The sequence below is a fragment of the Galendromus occidentalis genome, unplaced genomic scaffold, assembly GCF_000255335.2.
Source record: "Galendromus occidentalis unplaced genomic scaffold, Mocc_1.1 scf7180000077451, whole genome shotgun sequence".
Lineage (NCBI taxonomy): Eukaryota > Metazoa > Arthropoda > Arachnida > Mesostigmata > Phytoseiidae > Galendromus > Galendromus occidentalis.
The window spans coordinates 438,178-454,230 of record NW_003805439.1 but is presented as its reverse complement, the minus strand read 5'-3'; the positions used below and the strand labels follow the sequence as shown (position 1 = coordinate 454,230).

General features: G+C 49.9%; 2 protein-coding genes across 2 annotated transcripts; both read right to left on the bottom strand.

Moving 5' to 3' along the window:
- Positions 1 to 105: 105 nt before the first annotated feature.
- On the bottom strand, positions 106 to 1,956 carry LOC100909218 (organic cation transporter protein). The gene is made up of 2 exons (XM_018639687.1): positions 1,866 to 1,956; positions 106 to 1,688 (listed from the first exon to the last, which is right to left on the bottom strand). Exons 1-2 carry the CDS (start codon positions 1,912 to 1,914, stop codon positions 106 to 108), a joined length of 1,632 nt encoding a protein of 543 aa, XP_018495203.1. The 5' UTR covers positions 1,915 to 1,956.
- Positions 1,957 to 6,560: 4,604 nt separating this feature from the next.
- On the bottom strand, positions 6,561 to 14,635 carry LOC100908930 (organic cation transporter protein-like). The gene is made up of 6 exons (XM_029111591.1): positions 14,587 to 14,635; positions 12,792 to 14,405; positions 11,105 to 11,352; positions 10,473 to 10,605; positions 7,257 to 7,510; positions 6,561 to 6,905 (listed from the first exon to the last, which is right to left on the bottom strand). Exons 1-6 carry the CDS (start codon positions 14,633 to 14,635, stop codon positions 6,561 to 6,563), a joined length of 2,643 nt encoding a protein of 880 aa, XP_028967424.1.
- Between the last annotated feature and the right edge of the window lie 1,418 nt (positions 14,636 to 16,053).

Genomic DNA, 16,053 nt, shown 5'->3' with positions numbered 1-16,053 from the left:
CCCCCCATTAGGTAAATCCCCATTTCGGCCGGCTATCGGATAATCGACTGGATGACAAGAAATCCGCAATTTCCGAGTCGAACATCATTAATTAGTTTATTTATTTTATCCATCGATTTTTTTCACATCACCAGTCGCGAGCATCTCGTTGTGATCTTCGGTAGGAACTCTGACCCTCGGATCTCGGGTCTGTTTGAGCAAATTCTCTGCATCTTCAATCGTATCAGGCAATCGTTTATTCAAAGTTTCCGGTAGGAGGTATACTAAGCATAGATCAAGCGTCGAACAAACCAAAAACAGAATGAGAGGGACGTTACGATCAGTCAAATCTCCAAGATCCTTCAAGAAGGGAGCTAGCCCCGCCCCTACCCGCGAAGCCATCATCGCCAATGCGAAACCCGCACCTCTCGCTGCGGTCGGATATACTTCATGGACTTGAACCCATTGAATGTAGTTGAACAAGGTCATGAAAACTCGAACGACCATACTTCCCCACACTTTAAGAAGCTCACTGCTGTCACGGGCAAGGAAAACCATCGCGAAAAGTGCGCCAGCCAGAATCGTGCTGGCGGCTTGCGTAACTCTCCGGGGACACTTACGGAGCAGATACATCCCTACGATGCCGGCGGGAAATTCGGAAAACGTCGAAATAGCGAAATTTACGTGCGGGTTTCCCGGCAGTCGGTGTGCGTTTAGTGCTAAATAGTATGACCTGAGGGAATTCGTGCACCACATGACAGCGAGGAGCGTCGCGGTCCGCCTCAATATCGGTACTCTGAGGAAATCGACAAAACCCAGGTCTTTACTTCGTTGCGCGCTCTCACTCTCAGCAAGTCGTGCCAATCGAACCATGACGGAGTCCATGTTCGGCATCGGTCGCTTGTTCATGTCGATAATTCGAGTTATGACTGTCTCAGCGGAATTCACGCGTTGCTTGGCGAGCAGCCATTTGGGTGATTCGTACACAAAAGGCACAAATGGAACGAGCAAAAAGCCAGACAGACCGATCGCTAGTTGCATGTACCGGAAATTCAGGAGGTAGTACGAGAGCACAGGGATGAACAATACGGGCACCGCATAACCCATTCCGAAACCGACATTCATGTAGATTCGGTCCTTTCCCGGCATGATCTCTATGAACATAGTCACCAGCGCGGTGGTCACGCCGGTAGCGCACGTCGCTTGAATGAAGCGGAGAGCGTTGAAAATCATGAAACTCCCGGAGAATGTCGCAGCTATACCCGATATTATCAGAAGAAGCAAGCCGAGGTGGAAAGCTCTCTTCCTTCCGAAAGTGTCGGACAGTTTGCCGAACGTTAGAACGCCGGCGAACGCGCCGGCCATTATTATACTCTGCATCAGCGACCGTTTCCAGGCATCACCACAGACGAGATTCCACTCTGAAGTCACTGTTTCTCCGAATTTGCTCTTATCGTACACCCAGCCGTTGGTGCATTCCGAGGTCGAGTTCCGCTCGATTCCTCCATCCAGGGTCCACCGAAACATGCTGCATTCCTCGAGATCACCCGATGGCCCTCTGGGGATTCCGTTTTCCTTCCACCATGTCTCGTTGAGCGAACCGTCGGGAGCGGCGCACCAATGAGCGACATCGGCCGCCATCAGCGGCGACATCATGTTCGTCCACGCGGCGGGGAAGGCTCGGATGCATGCTAATGCGAGAAGGAGTCCTGAAATCCAGACCGATCGATGGTGTACTTCTCAGGACTGCGGAGCGAGAGAGATTGACTCATCTGTCTAATGATTAGGCGTCTTAGCCTCCATTAATTCACTCCCCGATTCAATGCCGATGCCTCCCGACGGAGAGGCATCACGTGATTAGCGTAAAGGAGAGGACAAAAATTTACCGTGATAAATCCCGAAACGTCCGATCACTTCGACAACGTCAGCGTCCATCGCGTGGAGCGGAGAGTCCTTACTGTCAGAGAGAAAGCTGTGCAGCGCATGCGAGACCCGCAACCGTTTCAGCCTCAACACCTTCTCTTGGTCGTAAAAAACGAGATAGCTCTCGATGTGTTGAGCCACTTGCTAGATGGAGCATCAAAGCTCGATCAGGTAGAAAGGTTCCATTGTCTGTCCGCGCTGTTGACGATCAGCAACCCGCAGCAAGAGGTCACCGAGGTCACTCTATCACGGACATTGCCGAGGCATCAGCAAGTCGGAGTTTCGGAGGGTGTTCTTGTTTCATGGAGCTCACTTTCGGGATCTCCATTCCTGCCTATAACCGTTGATCATGTATGCATCATATCAAGGCTAGCCGTCTGGAATCAAGATTTCACCCGAGCCGCGGATCGCGGATTGGCTCAGTCATCCTGTCTCCGAGGGGACCGAACGGAAAACGGATATATATGCAGAATTCTACATTCATCAGAACGATGAGTCATTACGTCATCAAGTTCTTCGGTTTCATTACATTTACGGGAGATCTTAACGAAAAACTTCGATTGGGAGAGGCACACGGTTCGATGGAGATCGTTGCCGCAATAATCAAGCTCGGCTCGGAAGAATACGACGTGACGTCAAGAAAGGATTCATCTTATTCAGTGCCAGAGCTGAGCGTATCTATTACTCTTGATGATGCCCGTGTCACTCCAGTGCTACTTTCCACGATAAGGCATCCGGGCAGTTCCCGAGAAGGGGCGGTCAGTGCTTCGAGCGACGGGGGATGGGTACCTGAGTCCTCCTTTCTGTTAGAGGGGAGATCGATCGCCCGGACGACCGCTCGGCCTTTCCTCCCCCTTTGGGCGAAGATTCAATTCTGCCGTGATACGCGCAATATCTATCCGCGGAGCTTCTGTCGCCGAGAGGCGGCATCGAAGCAGATTTAGCAGGAGAACGATGTTGGACTGCGACAGTTCCGAGCCACTCCAAAGAGTCGACGCGCGTTCTCCAGCTGCACATAATACTTACGGTTGAATCTCGTGACACTGTCTAACTGTGATTGGAGGCGGTGTCCTCGCCCTAATCATCCGAGAGCCCATCGAAGACTATCGATCCGGAGCACGCTCTCGCGATGAGGATGCTTTGCATCAAGGAAGACTTCAATGCGCCCCGCCAACGAGATCCTATCCGGAGGTCATCGTTGTCGTGAACCCTTCGGTCTGTGCAGTTCACGATCGTGCTCGTATCGAGACCGTGTTACTAATCAGGAGCTCCGCATGCCACAGAACGGGACGTTCGGCGGGTAGGTACGGAGCTTCCTCATTCAAGGCGAAATGAGGAGAGCAACCGATTGTCCTGCAGCGCGAACGATTATGGTGGAGTACAGCAGCGTACAAGGCTGCCTTCCATCCTCCGCGGATCTTCGGAAACATGGAGACGAAGACTTTCAGATCGCGACTGAGTCGTTCAACAAGTCCACTCGATTGCGAGTTGAACGGGCTCCCGACCTGGAGTTCGATCCCTCGCTGAGCAGCCCAATTTCTCAACGCATGACTATGGAAAACTTTCGCGTGATCCGAAACAACTACTCTGACATTTTCAAAAAGTCGTTGGTTCAATAAGGAGATGACCGCATGTGCATCTTCCTTCCTAGCCTTTGCTGCGGCAAAGCGGGTGTTGCGATCGATTGCCACAACGAAAGCTCGGGTTTCCGGGTTTCGATAGCTGGCTTCCGTCAGCTCTGCGAAGTCCACGTGAATGGTGTGCATGGGAGGTAAGTCGTTCGGTCTCGAACAGAGTTGGTCCTTTCTCCTTTCAAATTTTGCTTTGTTCTTCTGACATAGCGAGCAAGACCCCACGCACTCTTTTACATCGGCGCCCATTGTCGGCCAGCGGAACCTCTTGGAAATTTTCATGTGGGTTCTCCAGAATCCGTCGTGTCCACCGGAGTCTGGCGAATCGTGGTATTCTTCTAAAACCTTCTGCCTATCTTCAAGAGTGACGATTATTTTCCCGTCCGTGTCGACAGCCGTCAATGCGAGTACCGCTTCCGATTCCTGCGGTAGGCGAGATAGGTTGTCTGCATGTCCTATGCTCTTTCCCGGTTTGTGGACGCAATCGAAATCTAATTCAGTGAGTCTATGTATCCATCGGGCTGTTCTATCTTTCGGCTCCTTTACGGTGATCAACTCCTTCAGTGCGCTGTGATCCGTGTGAAGGGAAAACTTTCGGCCGTCCAGATAGGTTTTGAAGTACTCGACCGCCTGCAGTACGGCGAGCATTTCTTTCTCGTACGTCGTGTAGTTCCTCTCTGCTTCCGTGAGTTTGTATGAGTGTTAACCCACGACGTATTCTTTCCCTTCTTGATCATTCTGCGTTAAAACCGCTCCTGTGCCAAGGTCTGAGGCGTCCGTGGTCAACATGAAAGGTTTTGAGAAATCAAGAAGTACGAGAATTGGATTTTGGGTTATTCTCGCTTTCAGCGTATCGAAAGCCTCCTGGTGTAGTTCTGACCACTGGAACTCAGAATCCTTCAGCGTTAGTTTCGTCAGAGGTCTAGCAATTTCCGAGAAGTCTTTGATGAATGAACGAAAGTGACCACGTAGTCCGAGGAATCTCTGAACTTGTTTTACGTTCACTGGTTCTTTTATCGTCCTCACTTTCTCGACTGATTCTTCTTTGGTCGATTTCGTCTTCCCGTCTATATTTCGGCCGAGAAATACGACCTGCGATTCGAACAAGTTCGACTCTTTAAGGTAGATTTTTAGTTCGGCTTTGTTCAGGCTTGTGAACACTTTCCGAAGGTGTCTCTCGTGTTCTTCGCGACTTTTCGAAAATATGATTATATCGTCGATGTACCAGCGGCAACAGCTGTGGTGTTCATGTAGGACTTGGTCCATCATTTTTTGGAAAAATTTCGGCGAGTTTTTCCACCCGAAGGGATCGACGTTATATTCAAAGGTTCCGGACGGGGTGACGAATGCGGAATATTTCCCTGTCTCTTCCACTAGGGGTTGTTGCCAGAAACCTTTCAGCAAGTCCACTCATGGAGAAGATTTTGCATCCACCTGTTTCGGCGATGATGTCGTCGATATTTGGTAGAGGCCAATTGATAAGGTCCGTCTGTTCATTGACGAATCGGTAATCTGTGCAGAGTGCAGAGTCTCCACGAGCCGTTTGGTTTTGCGACCATAATGATCGGACTTCCGAATGGTGAAGAAGACTCACGGATGATGTTGTTCTTCTTCATGTTTTCCAACTCCTTCCTTGCGCATTCTTGTTTTTCTCTAGACATCTTGTATGGCTTTCGACACACTGGGGTATTATTCTTGAGTAGGAACGGCGCTTCGGAGAATTTTACCGGTGGTGGGTATTCGGATTCGCACACTACTTTAGGGAAAGCTTTCTCTAAATCATGCACTGATCGGATTGTGAACGTGTTCACTTGTTCTCCTGGTGTAGATTGCGTTTTTTCGAAAGTCAAGGTTTCGTCGAAATGTAGGTTCAATTCTATTGCCTTCATGAGTGGCCGTGAGACGAGGAAATCGTATGAGCAATCCTTCAGGACTAAACAATCGACTTGTTTCTTGATTGGACCTAGTTCGAGTATTACTTTCGTCCATAGATTCAGTGAGCAAGATTTGTTCCTCCAGTCGAAAACTGTTTTGTTTTTCCCCACGAAGATCCTTTCGTCATTGGTAATTTTTTTGTTGACGAGAGAGGCGGACGCACCACTGTCCAGGATAACCTTAATGGGTTTTCCGTCCAGTCTAGCGTCTGTCTTCGAAATCTTGTCAGAGCAAAATAGAACTGTCTTCTTGAGCGACTCCGGGGTGAGAACAGGACTACCCCTCTTTATTAGTTTAAATGATCTTCTTCGCTTCCGTCTCCGTAGTCTTGGAGCATTGAAGATTGTCTTGATTGTCTCTGGAAGGTCTTCTTTTTCGACGAATGATCGTTGGTTGGATTGCGACCGCTGCGCTGGTATGACTGTCGTGATCTCTCCGTTGGAAGTAGCCTTTTCGTTCTGCGGTCTCATTTGGGAATTCGTTTCCTTTTGCTCCTTGATTGAATTTTCTTTCCATGTGCCATGATTGGCGTTGATTTAATTCGTCTTGCATGAACTTGAAGAGGCTATTCAAGATGAGTTCATCTGGATCGTTGACGTCTTTCTCTCTGTAGAATTTTACTCTAAGCGGGAGTGGGAGAGATTCACTCAAACCAATGATTGAAAGTGACTGGTATGAGGCGGCCTCTATTCCGGAAGCTTTGAGAGCATTGACGTGTCCCCAGGCCGTTTGATATAGTATCTCGAGGCGTCGAAAATCGGCCGAGACGTAACTTTGAAATTCTTGCTCAAATCTCGGAGAGCTTTGCGATGTGAAGTTTTCGTGTCACTCGTGGCTTGATAACGATCATTCAGATTTTCCCATGCTAGCTTGAATGCTTCTTCTAGACCGGCATAGTTGAGAACAATTTTGTAGGCGAATGAATTTTTCTTTCATTGCGGTTTGGAGGTGAACGAATATTTGTGTTCTTTCCGTCGAACTCCTGTATGTTCGTCTTCTTCGGTTTTTCTGTTCTCGGTTGTATATTCATGTTATCTCCACCGGCGTCGATTTCTTCTGTTGCCTGGGATGCTAGGTGTATCGGGATCGACTTCATTTTAGAGTATGCTCGTTCGGTATGGCATTGTAGAGTTTTTCCGATGTGACAATTATGGCGTGGTCTAGTTCTTCTTGAACTATGAAGTCTGTGGCCAAATCAATCGACTCTTGTGCATCGTTTTTTCTGAGATTGGCGAGTTCTGTTCGGTGTTGCACCAACTTGATGTAGGATGCTGCGCATTCTGCGCTTTTCTCGAAGAATCCTTCTTCTTTGGTATGCTCAATTATTTCGAGACAAAACTTACTGAGGATATCCTGACGCATGACAGCCTTATTCGGATTCGCGGACTTGCGAGTTATGGGAGGCATCAGGATCCTGTCGGCTGCGCCAGTAGCAGTCTGTGTATGATGAGCCTGTTATGAAGTGGAGCCTTTTTATCTCCCTCTTATAGATATCCACTAAGCCCTACATCTTTTACGAATAATTTGCCCATCGCTGAGCACACAAGGATTTCTGTCGAGCAAAGACGAGTGAAGATCGGTGGGGATCCCGGATTCTCCGGTATTCTGAAACCCTGTACGAAATCAGATGGATCCGACCCGACCCGGCGTGAGTGCAGTATTCTGTATAGATGGTGATACCAGACACTCCTCGTCGCTGGGAGCTCACCATAAGAAATACGCTCTCAGAGATTCATAATTCATTCATTGTCAAGTTGCATTACTTTTCAAATCGAATTCCAAACGGACATCAGCTCTAGTCGGGTTCTTCTCAAACAACTGATCGTAGCTGTTCTGCTTCTTGAGTGCATTCGGGGCTCGACTCTTGCGCGCCCGAGTCTCCGCGAGGAGCTTTTCGGCATCTTCAATGGTATCAGGCAGGGGCTCGTTCAGCTCTCCCGGCAGCAAGCGGATCAAGAGCACATCGAGAGTCAAGCAGATGACGAACAAATAAAACGGCAGGCTCTTCAAGGTGGCATCATTCTTGATGAAAGGAGCGAATCCTGCCCCAACGCGGGAGCTCATCATCGCGAGAGCAAATCCGGCTCCTCTTGCAGGAGTCGGGAACACTTCATGGACCTGATCCCATTGCAGGAGGAAGAACATATTCAGGAAACTTCGTGCTACCATACTCCCCCAGACCTTCATAAACTGATTGCTGTCACTGACAGAGAACACAATTGCGAACAGAGCGGCGGCCAGAACCGTACATCCAGATTGAGAGAGTTTTCGACGGCACTTCCGCATGAGGATCATCCCAAATAGCGACGCGGGGAATTCGGCAAAAGCGGAAATCGCGAAATTCACATGGGGGTTCCCAGGCGGTCGATGTGCGTTCAGTGCTGAATAGTGTGACTTGAGGGAATTCGTGCACCACATGACAGCGAGGAGCGCCGCGGTCCGCCTCAATATCGGTACTCTGAGGGAATCGACAAAACCCAGGTCTTTACTTCTTAGCGCTCTCACTCTCAGCAAGTCTTGCCAATCTTTTTCTCTATATATAAAAATCTCCGCAGGGTTTCTGTTTCTATGTTACCTATGCTCGCCCAAACTGCTGAACGGATTCTCATTAAACTTGACAACATTAGCCATACCAATTGCGGGATGGTTTGTATACGGTCAAAACCCTTTTTCTGATTCCCCAAACCCCCCAAGTTTGCCTCTTTCCTCAGTCGACTAAACATCGTCGTCTTTTTTTGCGTTTCTCGAGCGGTACAATCCGCTCGGTGAGGGGTAGCGAGCAACCTCATACGACCGAACGGGTCGTCACGGGAGTTCGATCGCTCTCTTCGTTTCATCGTCCCCGGGAAGTCTTGAGGGTCGAAATCAAGATCGGGGACATCGGGGGCCAACTCCATACGGTCAAAACGAGAGTCTCATCGCTCTCGCGGTCATCGTGCCCGTCCAGGCTTGAGAGTCAGGGAATCGAGAACGGGTGCCGTCCACGCGCTTGCTCTTTCTTCGATTTCCATCGAAGATATTGAGCATCGAGAATTGAGGCCAAGGATGCACCGCGTTTTGTCTCTTGAAACTTGAAACCCGCTCAGCTGAGACTGCGGAGCAGCAGACTTTAAGCCTGGCATACAGAGACAGAGTGATGCGCGATGAGGGCGAATGGCTCACGGACAATCGAATCGCTCTGCGTTGCGTTCGATTTTGATTCCATGCACCTTTTTTCATATTGTCGACACTCTGTTGTCGATGTCGGTGATATGAGCATCATATGTTCATCCTGTCGTGAGTTGTAAATCGAAAATGAATCCTGGGGAGCATGCGGCGCAGGTTAGAAATCGTGATGATTCTGTGTGGGAAATTTGAGGGCGGAATTCCCGATCATACCGACCGACAAAGTTCGGGTTCAAACGGCTGCGGTTTGCCGTGCTTCCCGTGCGTGTCAATAAGGCACAAGGTCAATCACTGCAGGCATGCGGCCTGATCTTCGAGAATCCATGCTTATATCGCACGGATGACTATTCGTAGAATGTTCACGTGTCGGTGAATCATCGAATTCGTTTGTTGTTTACGCACCGGATAGTGAGACAAAAGACTCCGTTTATCTTCGAATGATCTGTTGAAGATTTATATGAGCATCATCTGTTTATGGTTGGAAATAAATCATCGGGGTACATGATGTGAAGGGGGGTGAGTGTGATGTGTAATGTTTCGGTATGGGATTCTGATGATGTCCGAAGTTCGGACTTCAGAACAATGCTTTCGGCATAAACCGGATGGTGAGACCAAAGGTGGGTGTGTGGTGCCCGTTAGGCTCGAGAGTCAGGGAATCGGGAACGGGGGCCAAATTCTTACCGTTGAAACGGGAGTCTTATCGCTCTCGCGGTTATCGTGCCCGTTCAGGTATAAACCGGATGGTGAGACCAAAGGTGTGTGGTGCTCGTTAGGCTCGAGAGTCAGGGAATCAAGATCGGATTGATATGAGCATCATATATGTTCATGTTTGGAGATGAATCCTCGAGGCATATGATGCGCAGGTGGGTGAAACTGATTTGTCGATGTCAGATTCTGATAATGCGTGAACTTCGGACAAAGTAGCAGAAAACGAGCTAACGAAAGCACCGCAAATATCATGGCTGGAGTTGCGATATGAGAGGACATTTCTTTCCCGAAAATAGGACAATGTCCGCGCGGACATCGGGTCGGCATGCGGCCATCAAAAGCGGTCACTCTATTCCATGTTTTTTGCCCTTTCCATGGAATTGATTCGACTCTCCAACCATTTTCCAAATAAGCAACAATCGACTCAACTTCGATGCCCTAACGATCGCTCAGAGACAATTCGCTGAGTGAGAAGAAAATTTCCGACCCGCCCCCGACGCCTCTGGCTCACGCTTGTGCAGCCGAGACCTCGGTGCCCTCGGCGAGAAAATAGCGCAGAAATTCAATTTTTATCATCGAATTCAGCGGTATTTCCTCGAAAATTCCGGAAAGCGGACATTCCCGAGAAACCCCCAAAAAAGCGGTCAAAGCGGACAAAAGAGGACGTGTCCTCTCATATCGCAACTCTAATCATGGCACATGTCCGCGAAGGAAACGAGCATCGGAGATCGACCGAGACCTTACCGTAAATCTCCTAATAGTGACCCGGTTATCCATATTTTCAAATGCTACCGGTTGGGGCTTCTATTGGAGAGTGGCTCACAATATTTCAAGGAAAATTTCGCGTCGGAAAAAGAGATCAGTGATTATGGAAGTCTGGGGGAATGTGTGTTCTCGATATAGAGCTTAGCAATCAATGCACGTTAGCGACCGTCCCGGAAGGACTCCTTCAGGCGAAGATACTTGGGCGCCGATGTTCCGTCGTCGGGCACGTCAGCTTCGCCTCTTAGCCGACTTTGAAATCCGGGAGCTTCTTCGGGAGGTAGGCTTTTGTTTTCCCAGGAGCTCTGGCAAGGTGGCTTCTATTGGAAAGCTTCTACTATGGAAGAGGGCTGCTCTCGGGAAATTCACGGTCAGATGCTTTGAGCCGCAGCGGAGCGCGGCAGGGTACGCTAGTCGAAGCATAACGGAGTCCATGTTCGGCATCGGTCGCTTGTTCATGTCGATAATTCGAGCAAGACTGTCTCAGCGGAACTTCCGTCGCCTACGTAGTGCTTGTGAATCAGGCCTCGCGTTTCGAGCGATCTCTGGAAGAGCTCGACGGAACCCCTCGACTCCATCGAACCACTTGAGCCTTCGTGATTGATCTGGCATTCCGGAGAATGCTCTTCCATCAAATCGTCGAATTCTGCGCTCTCCTGATCTGATCTCCACCGAGGACAGATCGAGAAATGGAGACTCTTGACAGTGACATCCAAGACTTTGTTGCTTCTCTCGCCCACCACGGCCACTGGGCCGAATAAGGACGGGAACCCTCTTCTGGCCCACGCGCCATCGACTGAAACAGCAACGGCTCGCGGATCCTGGAATGCTCTCGCCTCCGTTGTCCTCTCTAATTCCTCCCGGGACGCTTTCTCCATGCAAATTTCGGCCACATTCGCGGCTGCTCTCCCTATATTACTACAAGCGCCGTCGTAGTTTTCCTGATGGAATGGACGGAGCTCGATGAGGGTACAAAACATGTTCAAGCCTGAATAACCTACCCCGATTTGCCTCATCGCGAAAACGATCCGACTATTCACTGGGTAGGCATTTCGGACGTGAGGTCCAGAGTTGATCAGCTCGGGTTCACAATTCCTGCACCTGACCTCTAATTTGAATCCCAATCCTCTACGCTTCACTTGTCCGAACGAAACATCTTCTCCGCAGAGCTTGCATTTGACAGGACGCGAGAGTTCACCAAATACAGAGGAAAACTCCACGAAAACGTATCCGAAATCCGGTTCAGCGACTGGTTCGAGGCGTAACTTATCTTTTAGCTTTTCTCGGGACGTCGATGCAGTCTGAGAATCCGTTTTCAGGGTGCTCGGCGTCGTGTATCGGTCGCCGCGGAATTTCCTCTTCAACGGTTGTCTGCGACGATGATTTTCGCGAATTCCCTTTTGCGCGAATCTCCTCAAAGGCATGTTGACGTGGGAATGTGGAAGACCACTTCCAGGAACCTTCCCAAATGTTGTCCAAGTACGAGGCGCGGATCGATGGCGCCGCGACGACGACATACCGCAAAGCTTCCAGCAAAGTTTCCGCTCACATAACGGCCGTATCCCCCGCGATGGGGGTAGCCCGACGAAGGCGCTCCCTAGGAGCTCCGTTCTTCCTCACAAGCTCAGGAAATTTGAATTGAAGAGCCACGTTGATGCGGGGAAACATCAATTCTGGCGTGGAAAGGCCTTCAATCAAGTCCACTGGAGAAAAACTGCCTGGAACGGCTGGATGATACTCTAAACTCGAATTCGCGGCCGAATATCGAAATGGATGTTCGTTGACACATCCTCGACGAGCAGAGGAACATTTCAAGCAATTCATTCCAGAACCGATTGCCACACTGGTGAGCCCCCTCAAGGCAAGAGCCGCGTCGGATCTGAAGCCGTAATTTCGGTGGCGGGTCGCTCATGATTTGGGCCGTCATACATATCCTACGAGGGCAAATCTGATATCGCGTTCTTATCTGGACGTCAGACATCGGAAGACTATCGCAGGACTCTCGAGACATTTCTCCTGCCATTCGCAGAGCGATATCATCAAAACATCTTCATCTTCATGCAAGACAACGCCGCAATCCACAAATCTGCCCCCATGAAACAGTGATTTGAGGATCAGCAAATGCCCCTGCTCGACCATCCGGCTCTCAGTCCCGATCTCAATCCGATTGAGAACTGCAGGGGTATACTCGCCAGATCAGTCTACGCAAACGGAAAGCAATACAACACGACCGAAGAGCTCGAAGAATCCATAAAAGAATGCTGGCGTCAAATCGAGCTCCATACAGTTCAGAAACTTATCGACTCAATGCCTATCCGTTGGAGGGATGTTCTCCTGAACAAGGGAGGAATCACCAAATACTGAGACCAATGAGTTCGGGCACTTTCCTAATTATACTGTCGTTCACCTAGCGAATATCGTAGGCGGCTTTATCCGTACGTCCGGCATTAAAATCGATATTCTTCCAAAATTCTACTCAATTCGATTCCCACTGATTTTACGCTCTCAGGACGAGGGAACAACCCGGGGACCTATAGTTCTAAGTAAGAGGATTCCACAGCCCGCCGTCACACTCCCGTCGGGAAATTCGCAAAAAGTGTGGTGCCAGGAACTCCTCGTCGCTAGGAGTTCACCATGAGAAATACGCTCCCAGAGATTCATAATTCATTTTTTGTCAAGTTGCATCACTCTTCAAATCGGATTCCAGTCGGACATCAGCTCGAGTTGGGGTCTTCTCAAACAATCGATCGTCGCTGATCTGCTTCTTGAGTGCATTCGGGGCTTGACTCTTCCGCGCCCGAGTCTTCGCGAGGAGCTCTTCGGCATCCTCAATGGTATCAGGCAGGGGCTCGTTCAGCGTCTCCGGCAGCAAGCGGATCAAGAGCACATCGAGAGTCGAACAGATGACGAACAAATAAAACGGCAGGCTCTTGAAGGTGGCATCTGCGAGGTTCTTGATGAAAGGAGCGAATCCTGCCCCAACGCGGGAGCTCATCATCGCGAGAGCAAATCCGGCTCCTCTGGCAGGAGTCGGGAACACTTCATGGACCTGAACCCATTGCAGGAGGATGAACATATTCAGGAAACTTCGTGCTACCATACTCCCCCAGACCTTCATGAACTGATTGCTGTCACTGACAGAGAACACAATCGCGAACAGAGCGGCGGCGAGAACCGTACATCCAGATTGAGAGAGTCTTCGACGGCATTTCCGTATGAGGATCATCCCGAAGAGCGACGCGGGGAATTCGGCAAAAGCGGAAATCGCGAAATTCACATGGGGGTTCCCGGGCAGTCGATGGGAATTCACTGCGAGGTAATAAGTCCGCAACGAGTTCATGAACCATAACGCTCCCAGAAGCAGCGACGTACGTCTCAAAATCGGAACCTTCATCATGTCTATGAAGCCGAGTTTCTTACTCTTCTGTGCGCTTTCAGTTTCCGCCAGACGAGCGAGTTTTGGCATGATAGTCTTCATGTCGGGCATCGGTCGATTATTCATGTTGATGATCCGAGTGATAGATCTTTCGGCTTCGTTGACTCGGTGTTTCGCGAGGAGCCATTTCGGTGACTCACAGAGCACCGGGACGAAAGGAACCAGAAGGAAACCCGAGAAACCGATCGCCAGCTGCATGTGACGGAAATCCGAGAAGTAGTAGGAGAGCAGAGGAATGAACATCACGGGGACGGCAAATCCCATTCCGAAGCCGACGTTCATGAAAATGCGATCCTTGCCTGGCATAACTTCCATGAATAAGGTGACCGCCGCGGCAGTAACTCCTGCGGTCGCGGTAGACAGGAAGAAACGGAGGGCGTTGAACGCGAGGAAGTCGTTGACGAAGGCCGCCGAAATTCCGGTGACCATCATCACTATTAAACTGGTGTTGAAGGCGGTCTTCCTGCCGTAGTCATCCGAGAGCCTACCGAAGACTATCAATCCGAACCACGCCCCCGCCATGATGATGCTCTGCATCAAGGAACGCTTCCATGCGTCTCCGCACACAAGGTCCCACTCGGAAGTCGCAGTTTCTCCGAACTCGCCCTTGTCGTAAGCCCATCCGTTGGTGCAGTTCGTGATCGTGCTCGTATCGAGTCCGTTCTCCGACGTCCATCGGAACATCGAGCACTCCTCGAGCTCGCCAAACTGTCCGCGGGGGATCCCGTTCTCTCTCCACCAAGAATCGTTGATCGATGCGTCAGGGGGAGCGCACCAGTGGGCGACGTCGGCCGCCATCAGGGGGGTCATCATATTCGTCCAGGCGACCGGGAAAGCCCGAATACATCCCAGGAGTAGCAGAACTCCTGTGGAAGAAAATTATCCGACTTAGAAGTCTTCGAATACCTTGTAGTCCCGATCCTTGAATCGTTAACATATATAGATTGTGAATACTGAGCTAAAGGAACACCTGTCGGGAATTGCCCCCGTCACAGGACGAGACGCCCGGCCAAAGTCTCTGGAAGCAGGGAACAAGCATTCAAGTACCGTGGTAGATTCCGAAACGTCCGATCACTTCCACAACGTCAATAGCCATAGCACTAGGTGATTAGTGACATGAAAGTCAGTCTGGGAGACGAAAGAATGGAATGAGAAACGATCAGCTTCCCTCGTAAACGCAGAAGCCTCACCACCTCCGCTTCACTCTTGGTGGAGGAAAAAACTGATAACACACGTGGCGATCAGTTGCGGCGACTCACCCGATTGCCAACGGCAAGCATCTCGAGCTACTGTCTCAATGACGTTTGCTTGACCGTATCAGATAATCTTGGACAATAAATCCAGAATGCGATGGGAGCCTCGTTACTCTAAGCTGCATCCGGTTCGACCTTCGAATTCTTGCTCTCGGAGTCACACAGGATCCAGACCGATTATTCCTTGACCCTCGACCCTCGTTATGCATCAGCTTCCCGAGTCCGCACAGAAAGAGTTTTGCGACCCTCTCCTGCTTGGGAAATTTCCAAAAGATGCAAACATTCTGGAGAACGGCGACGCCGACGCGTCAGAGGGGAGCGTCGTAGGAGAAAAAAAGTACCGAGCTCGCATTGTGGCTTCACTCATTGTGTTCTCCCGGAGTACTGGCTCTCCGGACCCCTCGACTTCCCGACCCCTCAACATTACCGTTGGATGCTCCTCCGTTTTCCACTCGAGGATCATGGGTTGTCACCGGGATGCATTGCACTATCGGCGTTGAAGCACCTGGATGAATCTTCTCTGAGTGACACGAGAGCGGAAGCCATCTGGAACGACCGAGAGTCTGAGAATCCGCTGTTTAGGTACAGTCAAGTGCCGCTAACTTGTAAAATTCGGGAGTAGGGTTTGAATATTTTTTCTAACTTATAAGTTAGGGGAGGGTCTATCTAGACCGGATTAATTCGGACAGATGCGCGCTGATTATTATCTGCCCCCATGAATGCAGGCATAAAATTGACGATAGTGATCATGAACGGATATCTGCTTTAATTCATTCCATCTTCTCGATGCGGATTTACGTTTTTAACTTAAGGAGAGTCCTGACTATGTACCGTACTCAGTCTCTACTATCTACCGTTCCGAACAGAGTCAGTCCCCATCAATACGATTCTCGTCTTCAAAATACAACCAAACAACTAGGGCTTCGATTTCGAAAAATAATATCGAAGATCTGCCTGTCTTTTTTCCTGTAGAATGTCACAAATAACAAGATCTCGATACTGATGTAGAGCCATGCTGATCCCTGGAACAATATTTTGTCTCTGAGAGCAATGGTTGACCAATGTAGCCAAGGCTCAGAGAGCCTCTTGGCCGGTCACGAAACCACAACTGGGCTCCTCGAAGGGGGACTCGGGTTCTTCATCCGAGGTTTCGCTGAAGACCTCATTGTGTTCAGGCTCGAAATCATCGGAAGTCACAAGTTGCCGATCAGCCTAAACGAAGTCCCCGAAAGTCATGGAAATGGGGAAACAGTCTCGGATA

What these genes read in the sequence shown, in the direction of transcription:
- LOC100909218 (XM_018639687.1), bottom strand. Translation starts at nt 1,914, where the DNA reads ATGGACGCTGACGTTGTCGAAGTGATCGGACGTTTCGGGATTTATCAC. An exon ending in ACGTTTCGGGATTTATCACG is followed by an intron (nt 1,689 to 1,865) that starts GTAAATTTTTGT and finishes TCTGGATTTCAG; the next exon opens with GACTCCTTCTCGCATTAGCA.
- LOC100908930 (XM_029111591.1), bottom strand. Translation starts at nt 14,635, where the DNA reads ATGGCTATTGACGTTGTGGAAGTGATCGGACGTTTCGGAATCTACCAC. An exon ending in GCGGCTCAAAGCATCTGACC is followed by an intron (nt 7,511 to 10,472) that starts GTGAATTTCCCG and finishes GCGTTGGGGCAG; the next exon opens with GATTCGCTCCTTTCATCAAG. An exon ending in AGAACCCGACTAGAGCTGAT is followed by an intron (nt 6,906 to 7,256) that starts GTCCGTTTGGAA and finishes CATCATACACAG; the next exon opens with ACTGCTACTGGCGCAGCCGA.